This window comes from Hetaerina americana, unplaced genomic scaffold, assembly GCF_022747635.1.
Source record: "Hetaerina americana unplaced genomic scaffold, ioHetAmer1.1.p SCAF_220, whole genome shotgun sequence".
Lineage (NCBI taxonomy): Eukaryota > Metazoa > Arthropoda > Insecta > Odonata > Calopterygidae > Hetaerina > Hetaerina americana.
This window is the reverse complement of record NW_027286787.1, coordinates 229,821-246,618: the sequence shown is the minus strand read 5'-3', so window position 1 is coordinate 246,618 and position 16,798 is coordinate 229,821. Positions and strand designations below refer to the sequence as shown.

Below are 16,798 nucleotides of genomic sequence, written 5' to 3'. Positions count from 1 at the left end.
AAATGTTGGCGTAGAGAAAAATGGAGAAGGTGAAATGGACCGAAAGGAAAACAAATGAGTAAGTACTTGGTATGGTGCGCGAAGAGAGGGGATTGTTGGGAGAAATCATAATGAGATAGGAAAAATGGATGTACAAAGCATATTGATCAGCAGTAGGATGTTGAAGAATGCGATGGAGCAGATAATGTTGGGCAAAGAGGAAAGGGCAAGATAGGATATAGGAAGGGACATAGGGAGGAAGAAAGTATACCAAGATGAAAAGAGGTTAGGATTATAGGATGTATTTTCTCAGGAGAGACAAGATATTTATTCATTAGTTGTGTCCATTCAAAAGCTTCCTTAACCGGTAGATTACCTTCAATAATAATCCAAATCTTACGATGATTAATATAAATTCACTGCTGATTATTTCATACTTACCAAAATACTAAACTTAACTCCTTTACATCCATGCTGCTTCTCGGATTTATCATTGCGAAGGTGAGTTGATGGACAACTGTTTCGCCCCCAGTCCTGCAGACGTCTTCAGGTTGAAGTGATCTGCATTGTAATTTGGCCGCTATATACTACCTTGATCAAAAAGTTCCCGGAATAACCACCGTGTGGCGCTCCCATCGTTCCGATTTGAGTTCTGTTTTTTTTGTTAAATTGGTACATCTGTTGTTGATATTCCCTTTAAATCTTAGTGTCATAACTTGACATTTGCAAAAGTTACGGTCGGTTTTCGGTATGTCCATCAGTGCTTCCTGCGATTTTTCCATTACTTCCTCTCGGCTGCTAAAACGCGTTCCCCGTAATGGTTTTTTAACTCGATTGAACAGAAAGAAGTCACAGGGAGCCAAATCAGGTGAATTCGGTGGCTGTTGGATGGTATTTGTTGCATTTTTCGTCAAAAAATTACGAATAATGATAGCACTGTGCGACGGTGCGTTATCATGGTGCAAAATCCACGAGTTTTTTGCCCACATTTCTGGTCTCTTTCGGCGAATTGCTTCACGCAAACGTCTCATAACGCCCAAATAATACTCTTTGTTTACTGTCTGGCCTTCTGGCAAAAATTCATGATGCACTACACCATTGTAATCCATGAAAACCGTCAGCATTGCCTTCTTTTTTGACTGAAAACGACGTGGTTTTTTTGGTCTCGGCTCATTTGGTGAACGCCATTCACTTGCCTGATGTCTGGATTGCGTGTCGTACTCATAAACCCACGTCTCGTCTCCAGTAATGATCCTTTTGATGAATGTGGGATCGGATTCAGCCTCGCAAATCATGTCTTTTGCGACGTCAACACGGTCTCTTTTTTGCATGAAATTGAGGTCTTTTGGCACCAACTTTGCTGCTACACGACGGAAACCCAAATCATTAACCACAATGTCTTGGGCGGATCCATAGGCAATGTTCAAGTCCTCCGCTATTTCTCTGATGGTTAATTTGCGGTTATTGACCAACATTTCTTTTACTTTATCAATTTTTTCACCGACTTTCGATGTCGATGGTCTGCCACTGCGTTCATCATCTTCGATTGACTCACGACCACTTCTGAACCGCTCGTGCCACTGGTAAACGACCGTTTTTTTTAGAGAATCGTTGCCGAAACACTTTTCCAACATTTCCAACGTCCGTGCGCCACTAAATCCGTTTTTTACGCAAAATTTAATACAAGTTCGTTGTTGCAAATTTAAATCCATTTCTGAAATTGTAAAAAATCGCCAACACACACAGAGATAGATGTACTCTTGGCTACGTAACTTTTGCAAATGTCAAGTTATGACACTAAGATTTAAAGGGAATATCAACAACAGATGTACCAATTTAACAAAAAAAACAGAACTCAAATCGGAACGATGGGAGCGCCACACGGTGGTTATTCCGGGAAATTTTTGATCAAGGTAGTATAGGAGATGCTGACAGGCCAGGAGCTCTCTGATTGGCTCTTTCTTGGCAGCGTATGTTAATTACAACACAGATCACTTCGACCTGAAGACTTCGGCAGGACTGGGGCAAAAAAGTTGTTTATCAACTCACCTACTGGAGGCAAAATGGATTCATCAAATAGACGTCATGGAAGCCTAAGGATCAATTCCTTTATATTATTTTTAAGAAAATTAAAAGGCTATCCATGATAAAATTTTAAAATTAATTCCCCAAAATTTTGGGTGAAGAAATTAAATACTATAAAAAACTTAAGTTTATCAGCTGGTGTAAAGTCAAGACATTGCCAGCATAGGTATTTTTACAAGCATTAACTAACAAGCATAACAATTAAATTTCAGTAAAACTCCTCTAGTTTATGTGAATAGAAATTATGTTTTTCCACGACTGGGCCGTATTTTTCAAGCTCCATCTCAAAATCCCTTTGTTTTCAATGCAACTAAAAACCTGGATATTCATTATTTCTTATTCCCATGCATATTTTTAATATTTTTGCTTTGCACTTCATTATACAAGTATGAGTATCATCATCTTGTATGCTAGATCATTCAAAAATATTATTGCATTTCTAAACATTTAACATGTGCTTCCAAGTAATTTACAATGTTTTCCAAGTATGTTTCCTATAAATATTTTGAAGAATCAGAAGGGAAAACTTCAAATGAAAGCACAAATAGCAACCACAATAGTTTGTACAAATCTTTGCCAGCAATGTGAACTATTTGCATGAAAATTTTGAAAAAAGTGAAATGGCGCGTACAGCACCATCAGGGGCAGAAATATTAACTCAGACTAGTAATTGCTAATTTCTGCTCAATGGAAAACACAATTAATGTCATTGGTAACCTATTGTTTGAGGTAGGTTTTGGATGGACACAAAATGGTGATCCCAGCTCTACCCAAAAAGGCACCAACCTCACCTCCCTCACCATTACATTGAACTGCCACCCAATTCCTTCCTTCCCCCCCTCCCATCATTCAGCCCAACACGCCCTTCCTTCTCCTCTCCCTACATTGGCATTGTTCTTCTATAAGGTCTCCATATGGCTGGTTGATTTTCCCTTCATTGGGATCAGAACCAACACTCATCTAACAATATCTTCCAGCCAAATTCCTCCCTCACAAATTCTAGGAATTAGTCCATACAAACTCTTCCCATAGACAGAACTGATTTCAATTGCTTAATGCCCTTTCAATCAAGTACACCTGGACACAAAGCATTCCCATCTACACCACACTCACTTTCCATGTCTAAATTTTCTGCCCCAATAGCCCTAACACATAATTCCTCAATAAATTCTATCCATTTCTCTTGAATCTTTCTTTAGTACAATATATAATTTCCCTGCCATTTCTCTAACAATTTTCACCATTTTCTCTTCTTACTTCCAGAGTTCTTTCATTTTTCTGTACAGCCTTTCTTTGTAAACTCTTTACATGCTCAAACTGCATCTTCCACCATGCTTCTTCTTCCCTTTCAGTTTATTGCCTCAGTTTATTATTATCATCCTTTCTTGTACTTTCTCCTTCCAAATTCTCAGTTTGCATTCTTCAATTTCCCTCCCTTGTATATCGTCCTAATCATTTGGTCTGCAATCCATAGTCCACTTGTCATTTTCTCCTTTACTGATTATCCCTTTCGTTTCATTTGTGTGTTTGGACATCCTCTTTTTCAAATATTCCCACGTTTCATCTATTGTGTCCATCTCTCTCACTTTACTCTCTTGATTTTTTGTTGCCTGGTATTCCTTCCTTTTGCTGCACTTAAAAATTTCTACATTCCATTTCCTTAAATGTCTTTCCCGTTTCTTCCTCTTGTATCTGACATTACACTTCATCGGTGCTAAATTAAGATATAAATCCACATCTCCTCCTGGTAAGCTGTGCAAACTAAATACACTGTTCTTTTGTACTTGTGCTTATCCATAATACTGTACAACTCATAATTACATGTATACCTACATCTATTGTAGAGTTTAGGCCAAGTGTTCATGAAGATTAAACCCTGTCTACTGCAGAACTCTACTGCTCTCACCTCACAGTCATTCTTTGTTCCAGAACTCGAGTCCCTTACCTCCCCACCTCATCCACAGTTTTTCTTGTCTTGTATACATGAAGTGAAACCTCATATTTGAATTATCAGAATTTATGTTTCCCTGCAAACAATAACATTTCTGTCACATCCCATAACATTGTCCTATTTTTCCTTTCTATGTGGAACCTCATATATACACGATTTCCTATTCACACTATTTGCATTACTGTGTACTAGATTTAAAAAAATCACATTTCTAAAACAATGACGTAAATTAGGCTTTATGAAACACTTTCTTGACTTTGTTTTGCACAGGTGCACGTTAAAAAAAGATTAGAGAGAGAGAGCAGTAATGGGAACAGTTTTAGCGAAGAATTTGAATATGGGGGTAATACAGAAGGCCATAGTGACACAAATGTGAACTAGTTGAACTCGTAACGTCTGCCAGGAAAAGATTTGTGCGGTGAAATGGGTATTTTGTCCAACTAGGAGTTAGTTAAATTATTAATGCACTGTAACAGCACTTGAGGGAGACTATTCATATCACACATTATTTGAATTGATAAGGAATTACAATGACTTAAACCTGAAAATGTTGAGGTGTGGAAAACACAAGAACTGGTGACAGACAACTGGGATCATTTGCACAGCCTCAATGCAACGGACATAACATAGATGTGCTCCTGAATAGTAACAAATATTGTAATTTGTTTTATCGAATCAAAATTAGACTGAAGTAAAAATAATTTTATTCTCTTCAAAAAATTTTACCTTGAAACAAGGAACAAAGTTGGAAAACTGTTTGCACTGGTCCAACGGCAAGGTAGCTCAGATTCTCATGTGTTAAGTTTTCCTCGATTACTCGGGAACTCCAATATCATTCCATTTGAGAGTGACAGACACAAGGTGTACAAAAGAACATTTTCAAATGAGGGTAAAATATGAATTTTGAAACAATTTGATTCTCATGATGGAATCTGTATTGATCGGGTGGAACATCTAAGATTGCAGGCCTCTACATTGAATACATTAGTAAAAAACAAGACCTGATTCTGTACAGGCAACCCATGTGAACATTTGTCCAAAAAAAGATAATATGCCTAAAATTCCAAGAATGAAGAATTACTGAATGAGTGGTTTTCAAGTGTTTAGATCGTCAAATATCCCCGCGAATGGCATCATCAAAGAGAAAAAGTATTGCGAATTACCACAAGATTGAGAATTTAATATTCACAGCATCCTAAGGTTGGCTGGATAGCTTTAGAAATTGGTGAAACTGGCCTACAGGGCTGTGTGTGATAAAAGTAGAAGTGTCAATGTCGAGACTGTTGCTTGGTGGAGGATGTCAGCATTGAATAAACACTTTGAAGGCTATGACCCATAGGATGATCTCAATGCAGACCACACAGGGCTATTCTTTAATGAGCTGCCAGCAAAAACACTGCTTCAAAGGGGAACAACATCATGGATGGGTGCTGAGCAAACAGTCTCTTTAATCACAAATGCAGATGGAAGTGAGAAGTTTCAGCCACCAGTGGTTGGCAAATCAGAGAGTCCTAGGTGCATGCTAGGTCACATGTGTAAAATAATGCCCACTACAGCAAATTCTAAAGCATGAATTCGGCCATTTTTGTTGCCTCGACACCATTGTCTAACCTTTCCTTCACTCATTACCTTAGGCTGTTCATAATCCAGGCACAACTACTCGTGGATGAGCTGCTGATAATCACTCATTTAGCACACAAACATTGAATCACAGCACGCACTTTGCAACTGGCGGGAACAACAACTTTTGCAGGCATTGATATCTGCATTCACGGACAGCCAAGCAACTACTGAATCAAAGCAATAACTTCAGTGGCTATGGAAACAATCAATAGATCGTGCTGAGAGCATACAACTTTGTTCGGACCCAGCAATATTTTAATATAAAAAAGGCCCTTACCTTTCAAATATGCCTCATAATTCTAATCTGAACGTTTAATTTGTCTTTCAGTTTTACTACTGTCGATGAATATGAATTTTTCTTCATTAAATCTGCTACAAAATAGTCTTGACTTGACTGTTATAACTAAAAAATTATCAAGACCTACCAACGAAGCCTAACTGATCACTTGCTTGGCTCCGATTGAGGATCCAGAGAACTACATTAGCTGCATGCAAAATCAAACTTATTGCTTTTTAGTCTTCATGAATGACTTCCATTCCCTTTTTTTGGGATAGGATGTAACAATGATCTCATGAAATCATCTATCCAAATTTTTCCCTAATGCGAGGTCTGTTCAATATGTATTACAAATTTTGAATTTCCACGGGTTAGGTACCTTTGATTTTCAATTTCTTGTTGGTACTTATGTCTCTCACTTATGCCAAAAAGTTCTGCCATTTTGAAAGTTCAGTTAATTGTAGACAGCTGTTTTGCTGGGAAGTGTTTTTGCTTGCCTTACATTTTTGCCTGTTCCAAAAAATGGATCGAAGAATCTGTATCAAATTTTGTGTGACAAACACAAAACAAACATAATTAAGTGTGCGGACGCATTCGGAATGTCAATTGTGGTATATGGAGAAGCTACCTTGGACCAAAGCAATGTTTATCGGTGGTACAAAATGTTCCCAGAGGCCCGAGAAGATGTGAACGACAAAGAGCATGCCGGTTGCCCGAGCACATCTACAACAGACGATAACATTGATTAAGTGAAGGAAATAGTATTGGCCAATCTTCGAATCACCATTCGAGAAGTTGCTGAGGACCTAAACATATCGATTGGCTCGTGCCATTACCAATGATTTGGGCATGACACTGGGTGCTGCATTGACATTGCTAATGAGGTGTTGGACTCTGTCCGCGGCAACCCAAATTTGCTCCAGAGGGTCATAACTGGTGAAGAATAATGGGTGTATGGTCATGACATGGAAACTAAACCTCAATCATCCCAATGGAAGCTGCAGCATGAGCCTGGACGGAAAAAGGCACGCCAAGTTTGGTCGAATGTGAACGTTTTGTTGACAGTTTTCTTCAATTGCAGGGGCGTGGTGCATCATGAGTTCTTGCCCAAGGATAGAACAGTATATAAGAAATATTACCTGCAAGTTATGCACAATTTGTGCAAAGCAATCCCCCAAATATGCTCGGATTTGTGGAAGAACAAAAATTGGCTTTTGCACCATGACAATGCCCCTGCTCACACATCGTTACTTGTGCACACAGTTTCGGCCAAAAACAACACACTGATGATACCGCAGTCTCTGTGTTCCCCAGATCTGGCCCTCTGTGACTTTTTGGTGTTCCTGAAACTGAAGAGGCCCATGAAATGACGACGCTATGCTATGAAAGAAGAGATAAAGACTGCATATCGAAGGAGGAGCTGAACAAGATGACAAAACATGATTTTTTGAAGTGCTTTGAAGATTGGAAAAAATGTAGGCACAAGTGTATAATATCTAATGGGAATTACTTTGAAGGTGACAAAATACATATTCATGAATAAATAAATAATTTTTGAAAAAACACCAAAGTTGCGATACTTTTTGAACAGACCTCGTACATGCTCTGAATTAGGCCATAAAAACTTTTACCTCCTTGATTTCCTAAAACCTTGAATATGTTATTTATGCATTAATAATAAGGGCTTCTGGAATGCTATCATTTAAATGGCGAATACAAAAGTGTAATAGTAAAATGGCTCCTTTTTTCCTTGGGGCACTCAATAAACAATTCACATCATCAAAAGTGAGTATTTAAGTAGTAACTGTAAGTATCAAAAAACATTAAATGTTTAATTATTGGTATTACCAATTTATCTAAATTTAATGTCTCTTTCTCTGATAAGAGACGTTGTGCTTCAAATTTATTAGTGTTAGAACACATTAACATTCATTAACCCTAGCTTGTTTAATCAAATAAGCTTTTACACCCTTCCTAATATTACAATCTATTAATACAGTTCATATATATCTCTAAGTATCCAAGAAAGTTTGCATATATGCAAACCTGACTTCGATGCACAGATCTTTTCCCGAAAGATTTTATTTGCTGCAAAGTTCACGGATGTGTGCTCTCGTGGAATGTCGTCCGTTCCCTTATCCTAACTATGATAAGGAAAACAACTTACCAGCGATTTCAAAAGCATTCTTGCAAATATCAGTGTCCTCTAGTTTTGTAACACTTATTCCTGAGAGAGGTAATTTCCCCTGTGGAATAAAAAAGAATTGTTTTCAGCTGAATAGATATTTAAACTCTTTTCTATTTTAATCAATTTAAGCTATGATAACCATTACACCATTTGATTTACCATTACAGGAAACTTAATTATTAGGATCATTCATAATTTGGAATGGATAAAAATTAATCATTGAACCACACAAACATTAAGCCCTAAAAAAGTGAATTTCCTTCTCAAATTCACATGAGTTATAATTTAAAAAATATGGAACTATCACAAGTAATGAAAAACATAAGAAGAAATATAGTACGCAATCCAAAATGTAGCTCATTAATAAGTTACATGCCAGTGCCATTAAGCTGTAGAAAATATGGACCATGCTCCATTGGCAATTTGGCAAATTTCTTCGGTAAATTAAGACTCAATGTGGCAAATATTATTAGCAACATACTACCAGCTAAAGGTAGGATTTTGTTGATCCCTGCCACTACGCAAAACTAAAACTCCAGTAAAACACTTTCTCATTAATTAACAATTCAGTTTGTACATGATCTTAAAGAAGAACATCCAATCCATGGGTGTCCTTAAATATACAAATATAAGCAGGCATAAAAGACTTTGATGAGATTAATTAATTTCCAAACTCTCTCAGATGGTAACAATTATTAAGTTGCCTTCAGTTGACTGTCTGTACACCAATGGTAGACATAGCTGCAATAAATTAATGTTTGTCACAGAAGCTAATATTAAAAAATCTTCCTCAACAGGGATGGGTCAAAAACGACCATCAAATAGCAGTAAAAAGTTAAGGATTAATCTGTGAAAAAAGCTAGGAAGCATTGTTATTGACCACTAATTGACCAACGCTGCATCAATTAGTGCCCATTGACAGCACCTCTATTTTATCATATTCCCAATTGGCTAAATAACAAGGTCTGATTCAGAATCATAAGAGCGTGAAGATTTGCAAAATGGATTTTTGAAGTCAGTATTAATTTTTTTACTCATTTCATTAGATGCTTGGAATTCCCAGGAGATATGAATCAGATAATTACATTGCAACTCAAATATATTTGTGCACCTTTCCTTGAAAATAAATATTTTTAGGCTATTAACCACAATATTTGATTTTTTTTCCTTTGATTTTGTTTCACTGTTAGTTTGATTTTCATTAATTTTTCTCTTTGATGATCAATATCAACAACCACAAATTCTGACACCAAACTACTTGTGTATGAAATAAAATATATTATAATCTCTACTTCTCCATGCTATCTCAGCATCAACAATACATAATATGTTTTATATTTATTTGTACTAAGCTAAAGATCTCCCTGATAACATTAAAATTAAAAAAAAACAGAATATAAAAAATGCAATGCAATGGGAAACAAACTTCAGAACCAAATTACTGTCTTCGTCAGCTCATGCATGGAATTAGCATAAATTACAACGTGAGTACTATCTTCATACAGAATTGATTCAGTTCCCTTTATTTCATATGAGGGTAGTTTGAAAGGTTCTTGGAGTCACCACCAGATGTCAGCACTAGCCCAACCAGTTTCTCACATACTAATAGGTACTACTTTATGAGTAAGCATATAACGCATCAGTGTTTTGAGAAGAAAAAGGCATGAAAGCAAAGAAAATTAATGCCGACTCTCAGAACACTCTGGGGGACTCTGCTCCTTCATATTTAACTTTTGCCAATGAACAAATGAGTTTAAGTTTGGTCGGGATAGCTTGGTTCATGATTCGCACGGTGGTGGGCCAAAATGTACCACTACCCCAGATATTATTACTAAAGTGCATGAAATCGTTATGCAGGATTGCCGAATGAAAGTGCAGGAAATCACTAAAGCCTTGGGGATGTCATCTGAATGGGCATATCACATTTTAACAGAGGAATTGGATATGAGGAAATTATCTGCCAGATGGGTGCCACAACTCTTGATGCAGGATCACAAACGCATGAGAATGTAAACTTCCAAACAATGGTTGACCCATTTTCTGAGCTACCAACAAGATTTTCTGCACCAGTTTGTGACCACAGAGGAAACTTGGGTCAACGACACTACCCGAGAGACAAAAAAGCAGTCAAAGCAGTGGAAACATGTTGATTAGTAGACCACCAAAGAAAGCAAAGGTAATACAGTTGGCCAGAAAGGTGATGGCTTCAGTTTTCGGGGATGCAAAAGGGATTGTGCTGACAGATTATCTTCCAAGAGGTCAAATAATTACTGGACATACTATGGACCAACTACAGCAAAAGATACATGAAAAAAAGGTCGGTTTGTAAGGAAGAAAGCATCTTTCATCAAGACAAAAACTGCCCTCACATATGCATTGCTGCCATAGGAAAAATTCGTGAACCAAGACACAAATTTTTGCCATAGCACCTAATTAGCCTTGTTTGGCTCAATTAGTTTTCCATCTCTTCCGCAAACTACGAATTTTTCTTGGTGGATGGAGATTCTCTTCAAACAAAGAACTAACAGCCAAAGTAGATTGGTATTTTAGGGGACTGAAGGAATCTTATTTAAGTGATGAGATCAAGACATTGGAACATCACTGACAGTGCATTAGTGTACAGAGAGACTTAATTGAAAAATAAAAAAGTTTCACAGAGGTAAGTCTATTTCTACACCATTCCAAGAACTTTTCAATTCATCCTCATGATTTGCTGATTCCCTCCCATGGACATTCGTTGACCTTCATGTGGTGGAAGGGCTTGTGCGTTCCGATGACCCCTAGAGCTGAGCTGGCAGGAATAATGATAATTGCTCCTGGTAGAGCCACCCATGCCAGATGGGTCAAAGGTTCGGAGCAAGGTGAAAGGTAGTCTGTGCAGCGTCTGCTCCTCAGTGAGGCGGCTGCAATGGCGTCCGACCCCAGTGGGGCGGCCAGTAAGTGATGGTGTCACGATAAAAACACTATTGAGGAAGGCAACCGGAAACCACCTCAATTATCATTCTCAAAATTTACATGATGGACAATACAGAGATTTTGAGTCCTGGCAACCACGGGGCTCGGCCCAATCAGCCGTGCATCATGCCTGGCAACAGGAGAGGCAAGTCTTCCATGGTCTTCATCCCTCGAACCCTTGCCAATGAAAACCAACCGCAGCAGGACGGAAGATCCAGGATAAGAAGACTAAATTAGTTAGCATAGGAACGTGGAATGTCAGGACAATGTAGAGGACAGCAAAATTAGAGAATATTAAACGAGAGATAGAAAGAGGAAATAAAGATATTTTAGGTTTATGCGAGATGAGATGAAAGGATAGCAGGGATTACTGGAGTGAAAGTTATAGAATAATATAGTGGCGGGGACGAGAGGGAACAAGGGGTTGTCATCATATTGAATAAAGAGGTAGGAAGAAGCGTAGTCAACATAGAGCAGGTAACGGATAGATTATTACTAGTAGAGATAAAAGCAGAACCTACGAACTTGGTCATTGTTCAGTTACACATGCCACCAAGCAACCATTTGGAGGATGAGGTTTATAGGATATATGATCAGTTAAGAGGACATAATCGCATAAGTTCCTCCGAGGAAACATTTGATAGTGATGGGGGATTGGGATGCGACGGTGAGCGAAGGAAGAGATGGTGATGAGGTCGGGGACTACGGCTTAGGCATGAGGAATGACCACGTCGAGAAAGCAATTGAGTTCTGCAGGAGACAGGGGTTACACATCACCAACACTTGGTTTAGACACCACAAAAGGCGCAGGTATACATGGAAAATGCCAGGTGACTCAGAAAGGTATCAGTTAGATTATATTCTGGTTAGACACAGGTTTAGGAAGTGTGATAAATTTTCACATATTCCCAGGAGCAGGTGCGGACTTAGACCACAATTTAGTTGTTATGAAGTGAGGTGTTGGTTTCAAAAAGATAAGGCAGGGGCAGAGGGTTAGGAAATGAAATGCAGAAGCATTATATGGATTGACAAGGAAGGAGTACCAGCAGGCTGTAGAGAAAATTATGGATGATGGTAAAGCGCTGAGTTCTATCGAAGAAAAATGGGGATGCATCAAGAAAGGGATATCGAAAGCTGCAAAAGAAACTATAGGAACCGTAAATGTGAAAAAGGACAAGGAAACCATGGATCATGGATGAGATGATTACAAAGATGGATGAGAGGAGAAAATTGAAGAATGCAAACACAGAGTTAGGCAAAATGAATTTAAAAGAGTTAAATACTAAATTGAGATGGGCAACAAAGAAAGCAAAATAATCAAGGTGGAAGATGCAGTTTCAGAATATGGAATGTCTGCAGAGGAAGGCCGAAATTGGCGCGCTATACAACAAAGTTAAATAACTATCGGTAAGTAAGAACAGAAGATCTATGTTAACAGTTAGAGATAAGTTGGGCAAGATAATAATGGGCACAAAAAAGATCCAAGAGAGATGGAGGGAATAAACAGAAGCACTGTATGGTAGAAAACTTAGGCCAACAAGGTTAGACATAGAAAAGGAGCACGACGTAGAGGAAGATAGCTTAGATGTAAGCATATTCGATGATGAGATAGAAAGGGTATTAAGGGAGATGGAATCAAATAAGGCTGTGTGCGTAGAAAATGTTCCTTTGGAACTACTGATATGTTCACGAAAATGTGGGAGGTAGACTCTACATGGACTGATTTGTAGTATCTATGAGGAAGGAATCTGGCCAAAAAACTTTGTGACATTAGTGTTAGTTCCTGTTCCGAAAAAAGTAAAGGCTACATCATATGAGGATTACAGAACAATAAGTTTGATTTCCCACATAGCTTAATTTGTTCTCAAAATAATCAACAAAAGGATAGAGAGTAGGGTAAATGATTACTTAGGGAAAGATCATTTTGGGTTTAGGAAAGGGAGAGGTACGTGTGATGCCATTGCAGTAATGAGATTATTAGTTGAGAGGAATATAGAATACAACCAGGAGGTATTTGACTGTTTGGTAGATTTTGAAAAGGTGTTTGGCAGAGTGAATAGGGAAAAACTAATGAGTACAGATTACCGCGCCTTAATCCACGGTACCTCAGGAGATTTTAACATACAGGGTTCAGCGCTTGAATCCAGACAAATGAAACTTTAGTTCAAAAGCAAAATTATTAAAAAAATACAAATGAAAATGAAAAACCTTTTACATACAAGTAGTGGAAACTGTCAAGGATAATATTACTTGATGTAACCCCCTTTAGCTGCAATGACCACCTCCAATCTTGTCCTGAATCAATCGCACGCACTCTTTAGGACAGCTGCTATGCTGCAGTGTGAATGCTGCTATGATAGCGGTGTGTAGAGATGCAACATAAAGGTGGCTCGTCTTATTGGCAACTCTTTCGACTACGCTCCTAACAGAATAGTCGGGGAGGTTCAAGTCTGGGCTATTTGAGGGCCAGAACTCCTTTGACGAGAACATGTCAATAATGTTGTTTGAGAGCCAGTTTTGGACTAAATGACTCACTCGTATTAGCTGGTGAATCTGTCCTGTTGAAAGACATATTGTCTCCCTGAGGCCACAGTTAAGATCCAAGGTTTCATGACCTTCTTCAAAATTTGCATATAGAGTTCTTTTGTGATAGTTTGTTCCTTTTCAAGGAAATCTGGTGGCATGATACCACTGTCACTGGACACAACACCTAGGACGTGAACACTAGCCTGAAATTTTGTTTAAGCAACAATCGGGACGCCCTTGGGATTGTGGGTTAGCCAGTGATCATTTCTCTGGTTGATCTTCGTGTCAACAGTAAAATTTTTTCATCAGAAAAGAATTTGATTCGCCCCACAGCATCATTTTTTGGAGAACACAATAGCAGGTAGCAGCGAGCAATCCACTTTGTTTAGGCAGCTTCAGACAGCATTTGTCACACCTTTATTGCGTACGACTTGTATGTTTATTGTATACGACTCGTATCGTAGGTCCTCCTCTGCCTTCCGATGCATCGTTCCCTTGTTTACATTAATTCTGACACCAATATCCTCAGCGATCGCCCCAGGTCCTCTGAAATCAGCGCCTTCTGGATGACAGCCGCAGTTTGTGACACGCGTTTCCTTGAATGAGGTTTCCTTGCCAGGTCAGCAAAACCTTCCCTTAGACTTCTCCAAAGCATTACACTTAGCCACAATAACGTAAACAGTTGATCTGGGGCAACCAAAGAATCGAACTATTTCATTGGACGAACGCCCAGCACGAACACTCCCATTAATAGAGGCTCTTCGATTGTAGTCTGTACTTGTACATAGAATCTTGGCCATTGTTAGGTCATGACTGTTTACTAGATACCTATGGCTTTCAAGAACGATAATCACGACCTCCAGTGGAACTACAATACAGTGGGAAATTCAAATAGAAATTGTCCGGAGATAACCGCTGCATCCTGTACATTGCAGAAAATAGGAATAGACTGGAGGGACAGGAGGCTAATCCACAACCTGCAGACATCTCACACTGCTCAGGTGCAAGTGGGGAACAGGGAGTCCGGATGGGCAGAGTTAGGAAGAGGTGTAAGCCCGGGTTGCCCATTATCACCGTTGCTGTTCAACGCATACATATGTGGCAGAAATGGTTAAAGAGACATGGGGAGAACTGGAGGCAGGAATGAAAGTGGGCGGGGAATTCGTAAAATCAGTTAGGTTTGCTGATGACCAAGCTTTAGTTTGTCAGTCAGCCAAGGGTTTGCAAGCCTTGCGGAGTGAATTCAAAATTCAGTACGACAGGTATGGGATGAGAATCAACATTAATAAAACAAAGGTTATGCGATTTTCCACAAAGAAAAAGGATAAGCTAAACATTACAATAGGAGGGTAACAATAGATCAGGTAGAACAGTTTACGTGTCCTAAATGTGTTTTAGACCAACACAGTCAAGGCAATAGGGACACAAGGAGAAAATATCGCTAGGCAGAGGCTTTCACAAGGAGGAAGGAGTTGATGACAGGGACGTTGAGAAAGGATATTTAGAAAAGACTCGTAAAAACTTTGATAAGGAGCGTAGCTATGTACAGCGCGGAAACGTGGCCATTGAAGTGGGATAATAGGATGTGTAGATTGGAGGCTCTTGAAATGTGGGTGTGGAGAAGAATGGAGAAGGTGAAATGGACAGAGAAGAAAACAAATGAGGAAGTACTTGGGATGGTGGGCGAAGAGAGCGGCTCGTTGGGAGAAATCCTATGGAGGCAGGAAAAATAGATGAAGGGCATATTGATTGGCAGTGGGATGTTGAAGACTGTAATTGAGGGGAGAATGTTAGGCAAACGAGGAATGGTCAGGAACAGGAGAGGGACGTTGGGCGGGAGAGGGAGGAAGAAAGTACACAGAGATGAAGAAGGATTTGATGTAGAGTAGGATGATGGATTGTGTTTTGAAAGGTGTCACAAAATATTTCATTTGTAGTTGCGCCCATCCAAAACCAACCTTAACCGGTAGATTACCTTACAATAAATAAAATATGGCTGAATGCAGGCCAGCAATATAGATCTAAAATAGGAGGGCCCCAAAATTGACCCCTCTGGCCTCTATATATACAATATTGACCTCTGGGTATGCAGATACTTTTGTACATACCATCCCATTTGCTAATAAAATTTATTTAATTTTAAATTTGAAAATAAAACTTGCATATTGTGACATCGTCTACACAATTTTCTAGGCATGATTCTATCCAGAGATAGGGCAGTTCTCTTATTCCATGCCTCCCTCCCTTAAATTTGCTAAGGAGTAATTGATGATCATGAGAGTCAAAAGCTTTACCAAGACCTATGAATAAGCTAATGGTTTCCTTTTTTGCAGCACATGTCAGGATGGAAGTAATAGCCTCAAGAGAGAGAGGCTGAAATGGTTTAACTATTTACTATGAATCCATGCCATTAAAGAAACTGCACATTTTTTCCTTATGGGAATTTGGAAAACAGATTGTATTGCTAATGGCTTATAGTTTTTAGAATCATGCTGGCTTTCCTTACTTTGAAAGAAGGGATGCTTTTAAAGCACTCAAGGAGGGGCTGGGTGGATACCACAGCAAAGGATTGGTTGATCAGAGGAAGCAGAGGGACGCAACCAAAGAGCCTGAGCTGCCATCTCACGCAGGGCTACGGTCAGTACATTGCTCACAGCACTATTATACGTAGGCAGTTCCTCCTCTGAAGAGGGGTATAAGAAGAAAGATTTGTAGTCGTTTCTATAATCATTGTTGTCGAGGTGGGTCAAGAAATTTTAAAAATTGGGAATAGTTGCTATATCCTTGAAACAATAAAGACGTGTAAGTAATATCAGAGAATACAATACCATGATGGTCAAGTGATGATAAGAGAGATTGAGGGGAGAATTATGCTTAAGAGCTGTTAATGATTCTCCAAGATTATTTGGAAATGTTTTCTAATTTGATTAGATGATTCTATTGTTGCTGTAAGTATGTTTTGGGTTTGCCAACATCTTATGGTACCCTTTTTTACTAGCTTAGTACTCTTCAATCAAGTTCTGATCATGGTTGATCATAATTTTTGCAGCCATTTCTCTCAGAAAAGCTGTTATCCAGAATTTGGGTTTGTGACCCAATTGTTCTTGATTTTTTGTTCGCCCCCACATCCTACGTTCTCAAGGAAGACTACATTAACTTGATCCAGAAATGTGTTGTAAAATTCCTAGAAGCATTCCACATTGCTATACTGTTT

The 16,798-nt window shown here is 38.8% G+C and overlaps 1 protein-coding gene across 1 annotated transcript in view; it reads right to left on the bottom strand.

Moving 5' to 3' along the window:
- LOC139689360 (uncharacterized) overlaps window positions 1-16,798 on the bottom strand; it is a 77,519-nt gene that overhangs the window by 21,422 nt on the left and 39,299 nt on the right. The window contains exon 8 of the mRNA XM_071586441.1: window positions 8,083-8,161. Coding sequence (XP_071442542.1) covers window positions 8,083-8,161 — 79 coding nt within the window. The remainder of the gene's footprint in view (window positions 1-8,082; window positions 8,162-16,798) is intronic.